This window comes from Camelina sativa, chromosome 2 (assembly GCF_030686135.1).
Source record: "Camelina sativa cultivar CO46 ecotype springtype chromosome 2, ASM3068613v1".
Lineage (NCBI taxonomy): Eukaryota > Viridiplantae > Streptophyta > Magnoliopsida > Brassicales > Brassicaceae > Camelina > Camelina sativa.
Window position 1 is genome coordinate 28,136,071 of NC_141881.1, and position 15,033 is coordinate 28,151,103.

Here is a 15,033-nt window from a genome sequence, read left to right on the forward strand (position 1 = left end):
TTAATATAGTGCGAAGCATGCAACAGTACGTGGCGATTCTTGAAAAGTATTTGCTAGAGGAAGAACAAGAAGAAGACTTTTAAGAGAAGAAAGCTAAGATATGACTTGCAAAAGAATCTGAGAATATGCTTTGGTGCTTACTAGATTTGTTGGTATTGGTTTAAGAGTATGTATGTTTTTTTTTTAGTTGTAATACGAGAAGATTGTTGTTGATTTAGATGATCGTGTGCTTACCTACCTCCAGTATTCGTGGTGCACGCATGTGTGGATCATAATTTTTACTTAAGTTTCTTATTCTTGGGTCATTTAATGGAAACTAATCCTATTATTTTTGAAGAACCATATTGGTTTTATTATTATTATGTACGTGTCAATTGTTTAAAGCCAAAGGTGTCGTCGTAGTTAAGAAACAAACACACAAATTAATAGAGGAGAAAATCTGATAAACTTAAAGTAAAAACCTCAAATTTTCCATTTTCCATTTTACACGGATCCGTGCTCTAATTTGATTTCCACTTGTGCTTAAAACACCAAATTGGACTATACAACAAAATGTCATTGGTCGTCTTGGCTGTGTCTAACAACACTCTTTTATCCTCAGTTTCTTTCACCTTCTTCTTATATGTGAAAAAAAAAAAAAAAAAAAAAATCAATCCCTCACAAACTCTTCTCACACCACTAATCAGATCTCTCAATTGCGTGATCTTGGTTCCTCCTCTTCAGGTACTATTCTCATGCTTTCTTAAGGGTGGTTGTTCTCAAATTGGTTCTTTGGTTTGGTTTGATTAGTTTCTGTGTAATTTCATCTGGAAACGAAGATAAACTTAGTTGGGTAATTCTGGGTTTGGGGAAATTTTTGTTGATTTTGGCTTCAGAATCAGAATTTTTTTGAAGCTTTAATAAAAAAATAAAAAATAAAAGTGTTCTGCTTTTGTTGTTTCATTGCGTTGATCTTCACAGTAACCAATATGAATTTATAAGAAGAATATAAAAGTCAGCTGATTTGGTTCTGTGACTGACTATGCAGTTACTTTTGATTCACTGAGAACAAAAAAAATGGCGACTGGAGTGTTGCCAGCTCATGTTTCCGGGGTTAAGATCCCGGATTCGAAACTCGGGTTTAGTAAAAGCATGAATCTTGTGAGAATTTGTGATTTGAGGAGTCTAAGATCTGCTAGAAGAAGAGTTTCAGTCATCCGTAATTCATCAAACCAAGGAGGCTCTGATTTAGCCGAGCTTCAACCTGCTTCAGAAGGAAGCCCTCTCTTAGGTATTTTTTTGCATTACAGATTCATTCAAAGTTATCATTTTATTTGGAGGTTTTGTTTAGAGTGAATGATTGTGTTTTGTAGTGCCAAGACAGAAGTATTGTGAGTCATTGCATAAGACAGTGAGAAGGAAGACTCGTACTGTTATGGTTGGAAATGTCGCCCTTGGAAGCGAACATCCCATAAGGATTCAAACCATGACTACTTCGGATACAAAAGATGTTGCTGGAACTGTTGATGAGGTTTTTCCCCATCTGTCCCTTCAGTTAATGTGTAGTTTGAATATATTGCTTTGATTTATGACCCTTGCATATCTGTATACATCAATATATGAAAATTTGGTGTCAAGATGATGATTTGATTGTCTTCACAGTAAGCTTTATGACTGTTGAGGTTCTGTGATTAATAGGTTATGAGAATAGCGGATAAAGGCGCGGATATTGTGAGGATAACTGTTCAAGGGAAGAAAGAGGCGGATGCGTGCTTTGAAATAAAAGATAAACTTGTTCAGCTCAAGTAAGCCAATGACAATACTGCCTTTGCTCTATATTTGTGTGTGAAGTTTGACTAGTATGAAACTAAATTGGTGTTTTGCATCTTGGTTAACAGTTACAATATACCTCTAGTAGCAGATATTCATTTTGCCCCTGCTGTAGCTTTACGTGTTGCTGAATGCTTTGACAAGATCCGCGTCAACCCCGGAAATTTTGGTATTGCTTTTTTTTGCCTTTCACTTGTTTCTTTAACTTGAGAATGAATGAACTTTTGCTTTTGCAGCGGACAGACGGGCACAGTTTGAGACGATAGAATATACAGAGGATGAATATCAGAAAGAACTCCAGCATATCGAGCAGGTGGAAGGAAGCCTATGCCTCACTTGTCTTGTAAAGCACTAAAACCTGTAAAGTTTTAATCAGTGTTTACTAACGGTGTTACTCTTTTTTTTTAGGTCTTCACTCCTTTGGTTGAGAAATGCAAAAAATACGGGAGAGCAATGCGTATAGGGACAAATCATGGAAGTCTTTCTGACCGTATCATGAGCTATTATGGGGATTCTCCAAGAGGAATGGTGAAAATTCTTAATTACTTTACAATGGTTTTCTCTTAATACACATGTACTGTTGTCTGACATGAGTTCTGTCACCCAGGTTGAATCTGCCTTTGAGTTTGCGCGGATATGTCGGAAATTAGACTATCATAACTTTGTTTTCTCAATGAAAGCGAGCAACCCGGTGATCATGGTCCAGGCGTACCGTTTGCTTGTGGCTGAGATGTATGTTCAGGGATGGGATTATCCTTTGCATTTGGGAGTTACTGAGGCAGGAGAAGGAGAAGATGGGCGGATGAAATCTGCAATTGGAATTGGAACGCTTCTTCAGGTACCCCATTACATAACAAAAGGTAAAGATCTTAACTTTCCCAGTTCACGTATGACAGTGATTGTTTGTGATTGCAGGACGGGCTTGGTGACACAATAAGAGTTTCACTGACGGAGCCACCAGAAGAGGAGATAGATCCCTGCAAGCGATTGGCCAACCTTGGGACAAAAGCTGCTGAACTTCAACAAGGCGTTGTATGAATGATTCTTTATCATATGCTTCTCGAATATAGTTTCCACTTTTATGGGACTAATGCAACCCCCTTGTGTATTAGGCTCCGTTTGAAGAAAAGCATAGGCGTTACTTTGATTTCCAGCGTCGGACGGGTGTTCTACCTGTACAAAAAGAGGTAAGACTGTACATTCCAAAAGTGGCATGTACTTCATGATGTCCTTTTTCAAGTATTGAAGACCATCAAAATAACTTGTCCTGAGAACTATAGGGAGAAGAGGTCGATTACAGAGGTGTCCTTCACCGTGATGGTTCTGTTCTAATGTCGATCTCTTTGGACCAACTAAAGGTGAGTATTTATAAATACCTTTCAGTCTTCTCCTCTTTACTTTCCTTAATGCAATCTATAAAACGGGTCACTATCTTTCCGCTCACTATTTTACTTTGTCTCTAGGCACCTGAACTCCTCTACAGATCGCTCGCTACAAAGCTTGTCGTGGGCATGCCATTTAAGGTGAGATATGGTTCAATATATTTCCATGAGTCGCAGTCTCACTGTTATAAATTTGATATTGGTTCCCAATTCTTACTTTCCCGAGTAATGTTGTGTAGGATCTGGCAACTGTTGATTCAATCTTATTGAGAGAGCTACCACCTGTAGATGATCACGTGGCTGTAAGAATCACCCTTGCTTCTCCATATCATTTTACTTCAAGATTTTGACATGGCTGAGCATAAATATTGAGTTCTGTTTACAGCGTTTGGCTCTAAAACGGTTGATTGATGTCAGTATGGGAGTTATAGCACCTTTATCAGAGCAACTCACAAAGCCATTGCCCAATGCAATGGTTCTTGTCAACCTCAAGGAACTATCTGGTGGCGCTTATAAGCTTCTCCCTGAAGGTGACCTGATGCTTACCTGAAAGAAACCATAACAGTTTTCTTTCAGTATTTCTTAGCTTTGATTGTTTCAGGTACACGCTTGGTTGTCTCTCTACGAGGTGATGAGCCATATGAGGAGCTTGAAATACTCAAAAACATCGAGGCTACTATGATTCTCCATGATGTACCCTTCACTGAAGACAAAGTTAGCAGAGTACATGCAGCTCGGAGGTAATAACTGAAACCTTCTCAATATCTTATCTTTTTTGCTGAGTTAATAAGCGCTAAGTAATTTACTTTTGCTGGGACTTGCAGGTTATTCGAGTTCCTATCCGAGAATTCAGTTAACTTTCCAGTGATTCACCACATAGATTTCCCAACCGGAATTCACAGGTAGATGATAACGAACTTTCGAGCTTTGTGCAGTGGATGACAAAATCCATTTTTGATCTTAATGCGTTTTCTTTCTTCTTGTTGCACAAATGCAGGGACGAATTGGTGATTCATGCAGGGACATACGCTGGAGCACTTCTTGTGGATGGACTCGGTGATGGTGTAATGCTCGAAGCACCTGACCAAGATTTTGATTTTCTTCGGAATACTTCCTTCAACTTATTACAAGGCTGCAGAATGCGTAACACTAAGACGGTAAAAAGCACAACGAATCAAATATTTCTGTATATTGTTTCCAAACAAAAACAGAGAAGTAATAACTTTGCAAAATCATTTGGCAGGAATACGTATCATGCCCGTCTTGTGGAAGAACGCTTTTCGACTTGCAAGAAATCAGCGCCGAGATTCGAGAAAAGACTTCACATTTACCTGGCGTTTCGGTTAAAACTCTTAAGACTTTTTTTTTATACATGTTTTTAAGGGAAGTTTGTCTGTTTTTGAATGTAAAACAAATTGAACAATGGTGGTGCAGATCGCAATCATGGGTTGCATTGTGAATGGACCTGGAGAAATGGCAGATGCTGATTTCGGATATGTAGGTGGTTCCCCCGGCAAAATTGACCTTTATGTCGGAAAGGTAACACCTTTAATTCTTGGGTTTCTTAAAGAAAGTGTTGTTATAAGAATCGGATCTTGATATTTTTTTTTTGTGGACAGACGGTGGTGAAGCGTGGGATTGCCATGACGGGGGCAACAGATGCTCTGATCGGTTTGATCAAAGAACATGGTCGTTGGGTAGACCCTCCCGTGGCTGATGAGTAGATTTCAAACCGTGTAGATGGTTGGGCCGTTCTCTGGAAACACTGAGATGGAAGATATATATCTGTTGTGTATATGAATATTTCATGTATCTGTTGTGTATTGCATACCGTATTCAACAATGTCCAAATCTCTAATATGACAACAGTTCTCAAGCTTAAATAAAAGAGAAACGAGTTAGGAGTTTTATGAGAATGCATCACCATCAACGCAAAAGGTCAACCTTTTCAAAGAAATAAATACATAATACGTTTTGTTCACAAATAGCCATTATAAGACTATCATGACATACAAGTGTCAGTGTCAATATGGCAAACAAGAAAACAAATAATAAGAAACACAAAATCACTTCTTTAGTTCTGTTTTTAAACCTTCAAATAATTGGGACGTAATATTTTTTATTTATTTTAATTTAGTTAATAAAGTATACGATCATACGATAGAGATTTGTAGAAGAAAACAATAGATGTACATGATGATTTAATCAAATAAGCAGCAACAAACAGGACCAGTGGGTTTGTCGAAGAGGCAGTGCCCTTCCATGGCTGTAGGGTCGGTGCTCTTGTGGCAATGGGTGTCGCAGTCCTTGTCGTTGTTGCAAGTTCCTCTTAAGCGGCATGGTCCGTCTATTATCTCATTTTCTGTATGTTTTATGTAAATTTAATAGACATGTCTATTAGGTCAAAGATCTTTAGATATAAACTTGTAGAATTATCTTAATTCTTGATAAACGTGGAGTTTTGGAATGTTATGATTTTTAAACAAATTAAAAGAAGCAGTTATTAATGTAAACCTAATAATTTAACCACGAGGTGGTGGGCTAGTGGTTCTAGCCTTGGTGGAAGAATCGCTCTGTTGGTCTAGGCCATGGATCAATTTTTCCCAAACGCAAAAATTACTCAACTTTATCCTTTTGGCCACATGGATATGGCCAATTGCTTACGGCTCATTTGCATAATCGGGGGGACGGGGGGACTCTACCCGTGGGATGCCCTTCCCCAAAGAGATTAGTGTAAACCTAATAATATTGTGAAAGGAAAAACGTATAAGTACCTTCAGATTGGACAGTAATAACGAGAGCGAAGATGATGAAAATAGTAACAAGTTGAAACCTCGATGAAGCCATATTTTTCATTTTACTTTTCTTTGTTTTTTTTGTAATGCAAGATACTCAACTTTAAATTTGTGTTTAGAAAATTATGATCTATTTCCTACATTATATATATATATATATATATATTTAGCTTCACATATGGTGGTTTTTTCTTTTCTTTTTTAGAATAATACACCATTTTTAGCAAGATATTTCATGGTCAACATAGCAATCATCTATATAATGATAACATCCTCAAAAATAGAATTACATCTAAGTGGGTGGGACAATTGTGAACCTCTCTTATTCACCTCCTTTAAGTTAAGAAAACAAATTTTAATGGATAAATCAAAATTAAAATTAAAGGACAAAACAAATTAAGGAAACAAATTATGTAAATCTTTTATTCTTAATATATACATAATACATTTGTTCACAAATAGCCACTCTTTTACAAATTATAAGAGTCTCATGACATACGGTGTCAATATGGCAAACAAGAAAACAAATAATAAGAAACACAAAATTACTTATTTTTTAAAACCTTCAAATAATTGGGACGTAGTATTTTTATTTTTATTTTATCTTCACATAATTATTAGTTAAGAAAATATAAGATCATACGATAGAGATTTGTAGAAGAAAAAAAATAGATGTATATGATGATTTAATCAAATAAGCAGCAACAAACGGGACCGGTGGGTTTGTCGAAGAGGCATCGGCCGTCCATGGGTGTAGGGTCGGTGCTCTTGTGGCAATGGGCGTCGCAGTCCTTATCGTTGTTGCACGTTCCTCTTAAGCGGCATGGTCCATCTATTATCTCCTTTTCTGTGTATTTTTTGTAAATTTAACCGACATGTCTATTTATTAGGTCAAAGATCCTAAAATATAAACTTGTAGAATGATCTTAATTCTTGATAAACGTGGAGTTTTGGAATGTTATGATTTTAAAACAAATTAAAAAGAAGCAGTTATTAATGTAAACCTAGGAGTATTATGAAATGAAAAAAGTATAAGTACCTTCGGATTGAGCAGTAATAAAGAGAGATAAGATGACGAGAAGAGCAACAAGTTGAAATCTGGATGAAGCCATATTTTTTTCAGTTTAATTTTCTTTTTTGTAATGCAAGATACTCGACTTTAAATTTGTGTTTAGAAAATTATGATCTATCTTCTAGATTTTATATGTGGATTTAGTTTCACATATGGTGGTTTTTTCTTTTCTTTTTTTGAGAATACACCAATTTTAGCAAGATAATTTATGGTTAACGTAGCAATCATCTATAATAATAATAACATCTTCAAAAATAGAATTACATCTAAATTTGGTTGTGGATAGGAAAGACGAAAGTATAGACGGTAGAGGGAATAGTAACTTTGATTACTTGAAAATTTTTACATTTACAAAAAAAAAGTTCGATTGATCAAATTGGGCCTATTAGACTAATAATGGGCCTGTTACAAAGTATCAATCAGACAGAGTCAAGCCTGTTGTGTGTGGGTTAAAGCTCTTTCTCTCTCGAGTATACCAAGTGTCAATATGGCAAACAAGAAAAGAAAACAAATTGTAATAAGAAACAATAACTTCTTTTTTAAAACCTTCAAATAATTGGGACGTAATATTCTTCACATCATCGTTACTTAAGAAAATATTCGATCATAAAATAGAGATTTGAAGAAGAAGAAACAAAGATGTATATGATGATTTAATCAAATAAGCAGCAACAAACAGGACCGGTAGGTTTGTCGAAGAGGCAGAGGCCGATCATGGCTGTAGGGTCGGTGTCTTTGTGGCAATGGGTGTCACAGTCCTGGTCGTTGATGCACGTTCCTCTTAACGTGCATGGTCCGTCTCTTATCTCCTTTTCTGTGTGCGTTTTTTTTGTAAATTTAACAGATTATTAGGTCAAAAGATCTTTAAATATAATTTCGATTACAGTTTTCTAAAGTTTAGTAAAAAAATACTAATCCTAAACTTGTAGAATTATCTTAATTCTTCATAAACATATCAAATGTGTGGAGTTTTATAATGTTATGATTGTAAAAAATTAAAAGAAGCACTTATTAATAATACTGTGAAAGGAAAAACGTATAAGTACCTGTGGATTGAGCAGTAATAACGAGAGAGAAGATGAACAAAAGAGCAACAAGTTGAAACATTGATGTAGCCATATTTTTTCAGTTTAGTTTTGTTTTTTTTTTTTGTAATGCAAGATACTCAACTTTAAATTTTGTGTTTGGAAAATTATGATCTATTTACTTGATTTTATATGTGGATTTTAGTTTCACATATGGTAGTTTTTTCTTTTCTTTTTTAGAATACACCATTTTTAGCAAGATAATATATGGTTAACGTATCAAAAACAGATAATACTCTACTGTTATTCAAACTTGACAAGTATTTTTTTTTAAACTACTAAAAACTGATTTTGAAAGATTTTGGATACATTTTTAGTTGAAAAATAGGAATAAACATTAAACAAATCTCACCTCTAAAGGTAAAATAGATTTGGTGGATTTTAGTAGATAAAAATCCTTGTTCTATCCTTTAAGAGTGATTACTTGAAAAATCTTTTAAAATCCTTGTTCAATACCCCAAATATTTTTTACCTTTAGAGGTGAGATTTTGGATTTTTTTTGTAATACAAAATAATTCACAATATCTTGTTATTCAATTAAGGATTTATAAGAATCATATCAAATCTACTGTTATTCAAACTTGACAAGTATTTTTTTTAAAACTACTAAAAACTGATTTTGAAAGATTTTGGATACATTTTTGGTGTTTTTTTTATCTCACCTCTAAAGGTAAATTTTTTTTTTTTTTTTTTATCTTTTAAAATCCTTGTTCATTACAAAAAAAAAAAAAAGTTCGATTGATCAAATTGGGCCTATTAGACTAATAATGGGCCTGTTACAAAGTATCAATCAGACAGAGTCAGAAGCCTGTTAAGTGGCTAAAGCTCTTCTCTCTCATCATCGGAGATTCGAAGATTGGGAAAAACACCCAAAAAAAAAAAAAAGAATCACCGGCGAAGTAAACCATGAGCAGTACGGCAGGGAGGCTCGTGACTTCAAGATCCGAGCTTGATCTCGATCACCCTAACCTCGAAGATTACCTTCCTTCCGGTTCCTCCATCAACGAACCACGCGGCAAGCTCAGCCTGTATTAATTTCTCTCTTTGTTTATTTTTTGAATTTGATTTGATCGGCTGATTTAAGTATTCACCGATGAGTTGATTACAGGCGTGATTTGCTCGACATCTCTCCCACTCTCACTGAAGCTGCTGGTGCCATTGTTGATGTAAAGCTCAAATCTTTGTCATAAGACTTCACATTTTTGAGCTAAAGGTTGAATTTTTATCTCTAGTTGTTGTCCACTCTGTTATCATTTTGTAGGACTCTTTCACAAGATGTTTCAAATCGAATCCTCCGGAACCTTGGAACTGGAACATTTACTTATTCCCTCTATGGTGCTTTGGTGTTGTTGTTAGATACTGTCTCCTCTTTCCCTTGAGGTTGGTTCCTCTTCTTGTTCTTAGCTCAAAGTTAAGATTTTTAGCCGTGTGTTTGCACTAAGCAGTTCAGTTTTTTCTTTAAAAATCTGCAGGGTCGTCACTTTAGCTTTTGGGTGGATTATATTCCTTTCATTGTTTATCCCAGTAAATGCTCTGCTGAAAGGTCAAGATAGGTTGAGGAAAAAGATAGAGGTGTGTTGGATTCTCTCTGTCTCTCGTTTGTCTTGTATGTTTACGTTTTTCACTGTGTTTTTATCTTTGAATTCAAGACGATTTTGCTTTCTTTTGCTGTGTTACCAGAGGGTCTTGGTGGAAATGATATGCAGCTTCTTTGTCGCCTCATGGACTGGAGTTGTCAAGTATCACGGGCCACGGCCTAGTATCCGTCCTAAGCAGGTTAATGTTTCCTTTTTAAAAATTTTACTTTCTATTTCCGTGATACTTGTGTACGTATGCTTACTTTATATTCTGGGGTTAAAACAGGTTTATGTTGCCAACCATACTTCAATGATTGATTTCATCGTCTTGGAGCAAATGACTGCATTTGCTGTTATAATGCAGAAGCATCCTGGTTGGGTTGGTAAGTCTCTGGCTACCAGAAGTGTGCTTATGACCTTTATGATTGCATAGTTTTAATAAGCTTGTGACTGGTTTAGTGACGACTGATTGGTTTACCTTTCACGCATTATTGTGAACAAGCCATGATTGACTTATGTTACTGTATATATGAAGGACTCCTGCAAAGCACAATATTAGAGAGTGTAGGATGTATCTGGTTCAATCGTTCAGAGGCAAAGGATCGTGAAATTGTAGCGAGAAAGTATGCATAATTCTTATATCTATTAAGTGTCATTACATAATCTACTCATGCTAATTATGGGAATATGAATCAGGTTAAGGGACCATGTCCAAGGAACTGACAATAATCCTCTTCTCATATTTCCTGAGGGGACATGTGTAAATAATAACTATACAGTGATGTTTAAGAAGGTATTTTGGACCTAACTTTGATGTGATTTGCCCTCTTAGTATGTTATAGTGTCTGATCCTCTGCATGATAATGTTCAGGGTGCTTTCGAATTGGACTGCACTGTTTGCCCAATTGCAATTAAATACAACAAGATTTTTGTTGACGCCTTTTGGAACAGCAGAAAGTAAGGGTATTTTTCATAAGACTTTGCATATCAGTCTGGACAGATAATTTTGAAATTTTCTGAAGTAGTGTTGAAAGGGGTGAAGAAGCTTTTCTAACTAGTTATACACTATTGTTTTACTGGTATATTGCTTAGTTGCGAGTGAAAGATGATTTCTTCCAGCGAAATATTTAGGGCCATTTCTTTGTTTTGGTAACAAAAGGTCTGGCATTGTCTTTGCAGACAATCATTTACTATGCACTTGCTGCAACTCATGACATCATGGGCTGTTGTGTGTGAAGTGTGGTACTTGGAACCCCAAACTATAAGGCCCGGTGAAACAGGGATTGAGTTTGCCGAGAGGTAAAAACACTCTTCTCTTTGGTCATTCATCAGAGAAGTCATATGCTAAGAAATTTGCATCCACTGTAATAACCTGGCATGACATTCTTTTGCATCCACTTTATTTACTTGTGACAGGGTCAGAGACATGATATCTCTTCGGGCGGGTCTGAAAAAGGTGCCTTGGGATGGATACTTGAAGTATTCGAGACCAAGCTCCAAGCACAGTGAACGCAAGTATGTTCAACGTGTCCATTATCTTGTGTAGATATAGTTAAATCTCTTAAGAATTTTCAGTAGCTCCATTTAACCAAACTTGGAACTTGCACAAATTTAAAAGCTCTCAACTTTTATGATCCTTGAATTAATACCAACAAGTCTTGATGTTACTATGAATTTGCTTGAATTGACAGGCAACAGAGTTTCGCGGAGTCGATCCTGGCAAGATTGGAAGAGAAGTGAATGTAAAGATGAAGCTATATTTATTTCCTTGTGGGTGTTTTCACTTTTCCATTAGATAAAAAACAGTCTCATGCCTCATGTTCTGTATGTTTTTTCAATACAATCTACATTGTTGTGAATCTCTCAATAAACAAAAGCTCACTTTTGCATCTCTCACAGAACAAACAAATATTTACCAAAAGAAAGATAACTTTAAGAGTTTTAAAGGCGAGATCATCAGAAGAATTCAGTGGCGACGTATCCATACCGTGATCGACGAATGTTGTCACGCCGTTTCTTGAACAAATATCCACCACCGAAGCAGACCATACTCACCGCTGCAATGGCTCCAACAAGAACAATTCCTGTCTTGTTTCCTCCACCTCCGGAGGCTACTTTTTTGCCTCCCGTTCTGGTATTTTCAGTGTAACTGAGATCACTTGATTCCGTAAACTGAGACGAAGGCGGATAGTCGTAGTCATTAGACATCATCGTCGGAGATATTGGAGACATTTCGTTTTCTTGCTGAGGCGGAGACGAGGAGGAATGCTCTATTGGAGACAGTCTCGGTGATATTTCTTCTTTAGCTGAAATGTCAACAACGGATAACATTAAAAGAGCTACAATGATGAAACCAACCTTCATCTTCATCTCAACGTTACCTCTCTCTCTCTCGCTCTCTTCTCTTTTTAAAGTCTTGAAGTAAGTTAAGGAAGAGATGGAATAATATATAGGATGCTTACGACGAATGGGAATTCACCACGTCACAAGTGTATTAAAAACTAGATACGGAGCGATGCATCAGATCACGTTGTCAATTTATTGATTTCCACTTAAAGTTCATATGAGTAACACTGAGAATTGCTTTGGTGGTGCCTAAGAAGAACTCAATGCTTTGGGGACTTCAAAATTTAATTTAAATTTTTTCTATTAGTGGAGCAATTGGTGTATCTTAGTAGGAAGAATCACATTAAAAGGAAGGAATATAAAAGAGTCAATTGTCATAATCGTAAGGCAAAGTGTAACCACTTTACAATGTTTGAAGCTTCACAAAGAAAAAGTATATTTCTAATGGTGGATCTTTATAACAACAAGGTAAAGAATATGTAAATCCTTCACTTTTGAACCAGGTGAAGAAGATGGAAGTTGAAAAAAGCGACGATTTCTATTTTTCTTAGAAGATGATGATATGGAATGATGACATGGTTGATGTGTCTGAAGTGGCAAGTCAGCCACCAAAAGAACATGTAAATCAACCTAATTAAATCAGCCATCAAACAAAATTATAAGTCAGCCGCAACATGAATACTATTACAGTAATTAAAAAACAAAAAAACGACTGCTAAACTCAGCCGCTTAATGTTATAGCTCAATTGAAAATTTGTAACTCAACCGTATTGTTTAATAAGTCGGCCGTAACTTAATGATATTCTAGTAATTAATCTTTTGTTACTAAGTCAGCTGTAAAATGGCCGAGTTTTCCGATAAGTCAGCTTGTGACGGCTGAGTTATAGTACTTAACTATAACTCAGCCATAACAATATCTCATAAGTCAGCCGTTGTTCATAACTCAGCCAGCTGGAGAAAATTCATTCCACCGTATCGAAGTATTAACTCAGCCAAAATTTTGACAACTCAACCATTGGGTAATAACTCAGCCATTTTCTCATAACTCAGCCATATTTTATTAAGTCAGCCGTAAGCTCTTTAGCGGTCAACTTTCTCATATAATCGAATTATTAGTGAAAGAGCGAAAGAGAACTCGAAAAGTTTCCTGTTTCGTTTGTGCATCTTTCTTTCCTTTTGTTCAACTGGCCATTCCACAATGGCACTAACCTTTTCCGGATTTCCGGTCCACGGTAACCGATACCCCTATTAAGCAGCATACACCTGCAGATCCTCTAAAACATTCATCATATGATTATTGGAGCGTCATACCTGACTTCGGGGGTCGGAGTTGAGGTGGGACGATGGATGCAGCTTCAACCGGATAAGTCGACAACAAGAGGAAGGTACAGGTGTTGGAAGAGCTAGAGCGTATGATGCTATTGAATTCACTTCCGACCGCTTTCAACTAGTAGGAACAAACTCCTATGTCTTATTGGTATGTGATACAAGCATATTAAACAGCCAATCAGGCATATCCTGGTACAGGTGAAAGAAACTTAGAAGGTCTCGGGCGAATTCCCGGCTAAAAAGTACACTGAGTTAGGTGAGAATTGTCTGAAGGGAAATCACTACAGGCTGAGTTATGATCCTAAGTCAGCCGTTTCCTCATAACTCAGCCATTTTCCTTAAAATCAGCCACAACATACTGTAACTCAGCCGTCATTACCGCTGTAACGCGTTACATCTGAGTTATTTAATACACGTCAGCGATTTCTGACGTGGTGAATGTGGCAATGATATTTTTTGTAATTATATTTTTTTCTGTAACATAAAACAGGACATGTTGGGTATAGAGAAAATACACGAAATATGATAGTAATAAAAAAATGTTTTGTGTAGTTCTGATAATATTACGTAAAATGTATGACATCTGAGTAAATATCCCTATAATAAATATTCGGATATTTTAGAAATTTTGGTTTGGTTTGGATATTTAGTAGATAACTGTAACTAACCAAAGTTAATCAAGTATAACCAAAAAAATACAAAATACAAAAAGTAACAATAAAATAGAAAGAAAATTATTTTTATTTTGTTTTGCAAAAGAGTATTTAATATTACAAACTAAAATCATTTGGATATATTAATTATTTAAAGTATTTGATTTTTTTGAGTGATAACTATTATTTTTGAGTTTATAATTTATAGTTTTAGGTATTATGAAAATAATTATATACTTTGGCTTGAAATAAAATAATGTGGCTAAATATAGTAACTATTTATAATACGTTCTAAAAATATATTATACTTTATACAATTACAATTTTGAAGTCTCTAAATTTTGTTTCCACTTACATTTTCTAGCTGTCAATTATCATTGACTTTGAAGTGGGGATTTTTCTTAATAACTTGTCTAGATTGTAATTTTTAGACTATAACTGAAGGTAAACAATGAGTACACATATATATAGCTTGATTATAGTTTTTTGCTTCACGTTTTGTACATGATAATTTTACAACCAATTATAGTTTTCTTAAGAACAAAAAATTTTCCAGGAACGCTTCTCCATGTCTACAACATACAAAAGAAAGGGCTTAGATGAATTTTGTAAAAGCTCTTTAAAGGTTAAAAAAGCTGAATCAATTATAGCACTAACCAAGTGGCACTAACTATAGCAAATTAGTAAGAGTTACTGAGTTAGGATCACCTTGGCATGATATTAGTAGTTTCTACATAAACGTATGAAATTTTTTCGAACAATACTTGGGTTCACCCTAGGGGTGAACCTCTCCATTCACCTCCTTATAAGATAAGGAAATAAAATCTGTATATATTATTATAAAATTAAAAAACTTAAACCGCTCTTTAATCAACACAAACCGACATATATAAAATCTAAACCTTAACTATCTCATTTGTGAACCCAAACCGATATATAATTTCGTTCTACTTGTAAAATCTAAACCCTAACCATCTCATTTGTG

General features: G+C 35.5%; 6 protein-coding genes across 6 annotated transcripts; 2 read left to right on the forward strand and 4 right to left on the reverse strand.

Moving 5' to 3' along the window:
• The first annotated feature begins 318 nt into the window (after positions 1-318).
• LOC104738059 (4-hydroxy-3-methylbut-2-en-1-yl diphosphate synthase (ferredoxin), chloroplastic) lies at positions 319-5,099 on the forward strand. Its single transcript, XM_010458299.2, has 20 exons — positions 319-723; positions 1,028-1,270; positions 1,353-1,510; positions 1,678-1,784; positions 1,878-1,978; positions 2,046-2,122; positions 2,218-2,337; positions 2,417-2,647; positions 2,725-2,841; positions 2,922-2,996; positions 3,090-3,167; positions 3,273-3,332; positions 3,431-3,493; positions 3,577-3,721; positions 3,793-3,931; positions 4,016-4,093; positions 4,189-4,348; positions 4,435-4,533; positions 4,626-4,730; positions 4,811-5,099. The coding sequence occupies exons 2-20, from the start codon at positions 1,057-1,059 to the stop codon at positions 4,913-4,915; spliced, it is 2,232 nt and encodes a 743-aa protein (XP_010456601.1). The 5' UTR covers positions 319-723; positions 1,028-1,056; the 3' UTR covers positions 4,916-5,099.
• A 148-nt stretch (positions 5,100-5,247) lies between these two features.
• Positions 5,248-6,102, reverse strand: LOC147949292 (putative defensin-like protein 274). The gene is made up of 2 exons (XM_087478397.1): positions 5,966-6,102; positions 5,248-5,553 (listed from the first exon to the last, which is right to left on the reverse strand). The coding sequence occupies exons 1-2, from the start codon at positions 6,045-6,047 to the stop codon at positions 5,393-5,395; spliced, it is 243 nt and encodes an 80-aa protein (XP_087334523.1). The 5' UTR covers positions 6,048-6,102; the 3' UTR covers positions 5,248-5,392.
• Positions 6,103-6,382: 280 nt separating this feature from the next.
• On the reverse strand, positions 6,383-7,181 carry LOC109127629 (putative defensin-like protein 274). Its single transcript, XM_019232653.2, has 2 exons — positions 7,026-7,181; positions 6,383-6,833 (listed from the first exon to the last, which is right to left on the reverse strand). The coding sequence occupies exons 1-2, from the start codon at positions 7,096-7,098 to the stop codon at positions 6,673-6,675; spliced, it is 234 nt and encodes a 77-aa protein (XP_019088198.1). The 5' UTR covers positions 7,099-7,181; the 3' UTR covers positions 6,383-6,672.
• A 392-nt stretch (positions 7,182-7,573) lies between these two features.
• Positions 7,574-8,234, reverse strand: LOC109127654 (putative defensin-like protein 274). Its single transcript, XM_019232810.2, has 2 exons — positions 8,105-8,234; positions 7,574-7,872 (listed from the first exon to the last, which is right to left on the reverse strand). Exons 1-2 carry the CDS (start codon positions 8,175-8,177, stop codon positions 7,712-7,714), a joined length of 234 nt encoding a protein of 77 aa, XP_019088355.1. The 5' UTR covers positions 8,178-8,234; the 3' UTR covers positions 7,574-7,711.
• Positions 8,235-8,918: 684 nt separating this feature from the next.
• On the forward strand, positions 8,919-11,609 carry LOC104738084 (glycerol-3-phosphate acyltransferase 9). Its single transcript, XM_010458322.3, has 12 exons — positions 8,919-9,171; positions 9,252-9,309; positions 9,405-9,523; positions 9,616-9,715; positions 9,824-9,919; positions 10,007-10,103; positions 10,256-10,343; positions 10,417-10,513; positions 10,592-10,677; positions 10,900-11,019; positions 11,137-11,235; positions 11,412-11,609. Exons 1-12 carry the CDS (start codon positions 9,050-9,052, stop codon positions 11,458-11,460), a joined length of 1,131 nt encoding a protein of 376 aa, XP_010456624.1. The 5' UTR covers positions 8,919-9,049; the 3' UTR covers positions 11,461-11,609.
• On the reverse strand, positions 11,458-12,137 carry LOC104738074 (uncharacterized). The gene has a single exon (XM_010458313.2). It carries the CDS (start codon positions 12,088-12,090, stop codon positions 11,677-11,679), a length of 414 nt encoding a protein of 137 aa, XP_010456615.1. The 5' UTR covers positions 12,091-12,137; the 3' UTR covers positions 11,458-11,676.
• Positions 12,138-15,033: the final 2,896 nt, after the last annotated feature.

Excerpts from the sequence above, each read along its gene's own strand:
- LOC104738059 (XM_010458299.2), top strand. The coding sequence starts at position 1,057 with ATGGCGACTGGAGTGTTGCCAGCTCATGTTTCCGGGGTTAAGATCCCG. Across the intron at positions 2,997-3,089 it reads TTCTACCTGTACAAAAAGAG|GGAGAAGAGGTCGATTACAG; the intron begins GTAAGACTGTAC and ends TGAGAACTATAG. Across the intron at positions 4,349-4,434 it reads GAATGCGTAACACTAAGACG|GAATACGTATCATGCCCGTC; the intron begins GTAAAAAGCACA and ends ATCATTTGGCAG.
- LOC147949292 (XM_087478397.1), bottom strand. The coding sequence starts at position 6,047 with ATGAAAAATATGGCTTCATCGAGGTTTCAACTTGTTACTATTTTCATC. Across the intron at positions 5,554-5,965 it reads TATTACTGTCCAATCTGAAG|AAAATGAGATAATAGACGGA; the intron begins GTACTTATACGT and ends TAAAACATACAG.
- LOC109127629 (XM_019232653.2), bottom strand. The coding sequence starts at position 7,098 with ATGGCTTCATCCAGATTTCAACTTGTTGCTCTTCTCGTCATCTTATCT. Across the intron at positions 6,834-7,025 it reads TATTACTGCTCAATCCGAAG|AAAAGGAGATAATAGATGGA; the intron begins GTACTTATACTT and ends AAAAATACACAG.
- LOC109127654 (XM_019232810.2), bottom strand. The coding sequence starts at position 8,177 with ATGGCTACATCAATGTTTCAACTTGTTGCTCTTTTGTTCATCTTCTCT. Across the intron at positions 7,873-8,104 it reads TATTACTGCTCAATCCACAG|AAAAGGAGATAAGAGACGGA; the intron begins GTACTTATACGT and ends AAACGCACACAG.
- LOC104738084 (XM_010458322.3), top strand. The coding sequence starts at position 9,050 with ATGAGCAGTACGGCAGGGAGGCTCGTGACTTCAAGATCCGAGCTTGAT. Across the intron at positions 9,172-9,251 it reads CCACGCGGCAAGCTCAGCCT|GCGTGATTTGCTCGACATCT; the intron begins GTATTAATTTCT and ends AGTTGATTACAG. Across the intron at positions 10,104-10,255 it reads GAAGCATCCTGGTTGGGTTG|GACTCCTGCAAAGCACAATA; the intron begins GTAAGTCTCTGG and ends GTATATATGAAG.
- LOC104738074 (XM_010458313.2), bottom strand. The coding sequence starts at position 12,090 with ATGAAGATGAAGGTTGGTTTCATCATTGTAGCTCTTTTAATGTTATCC.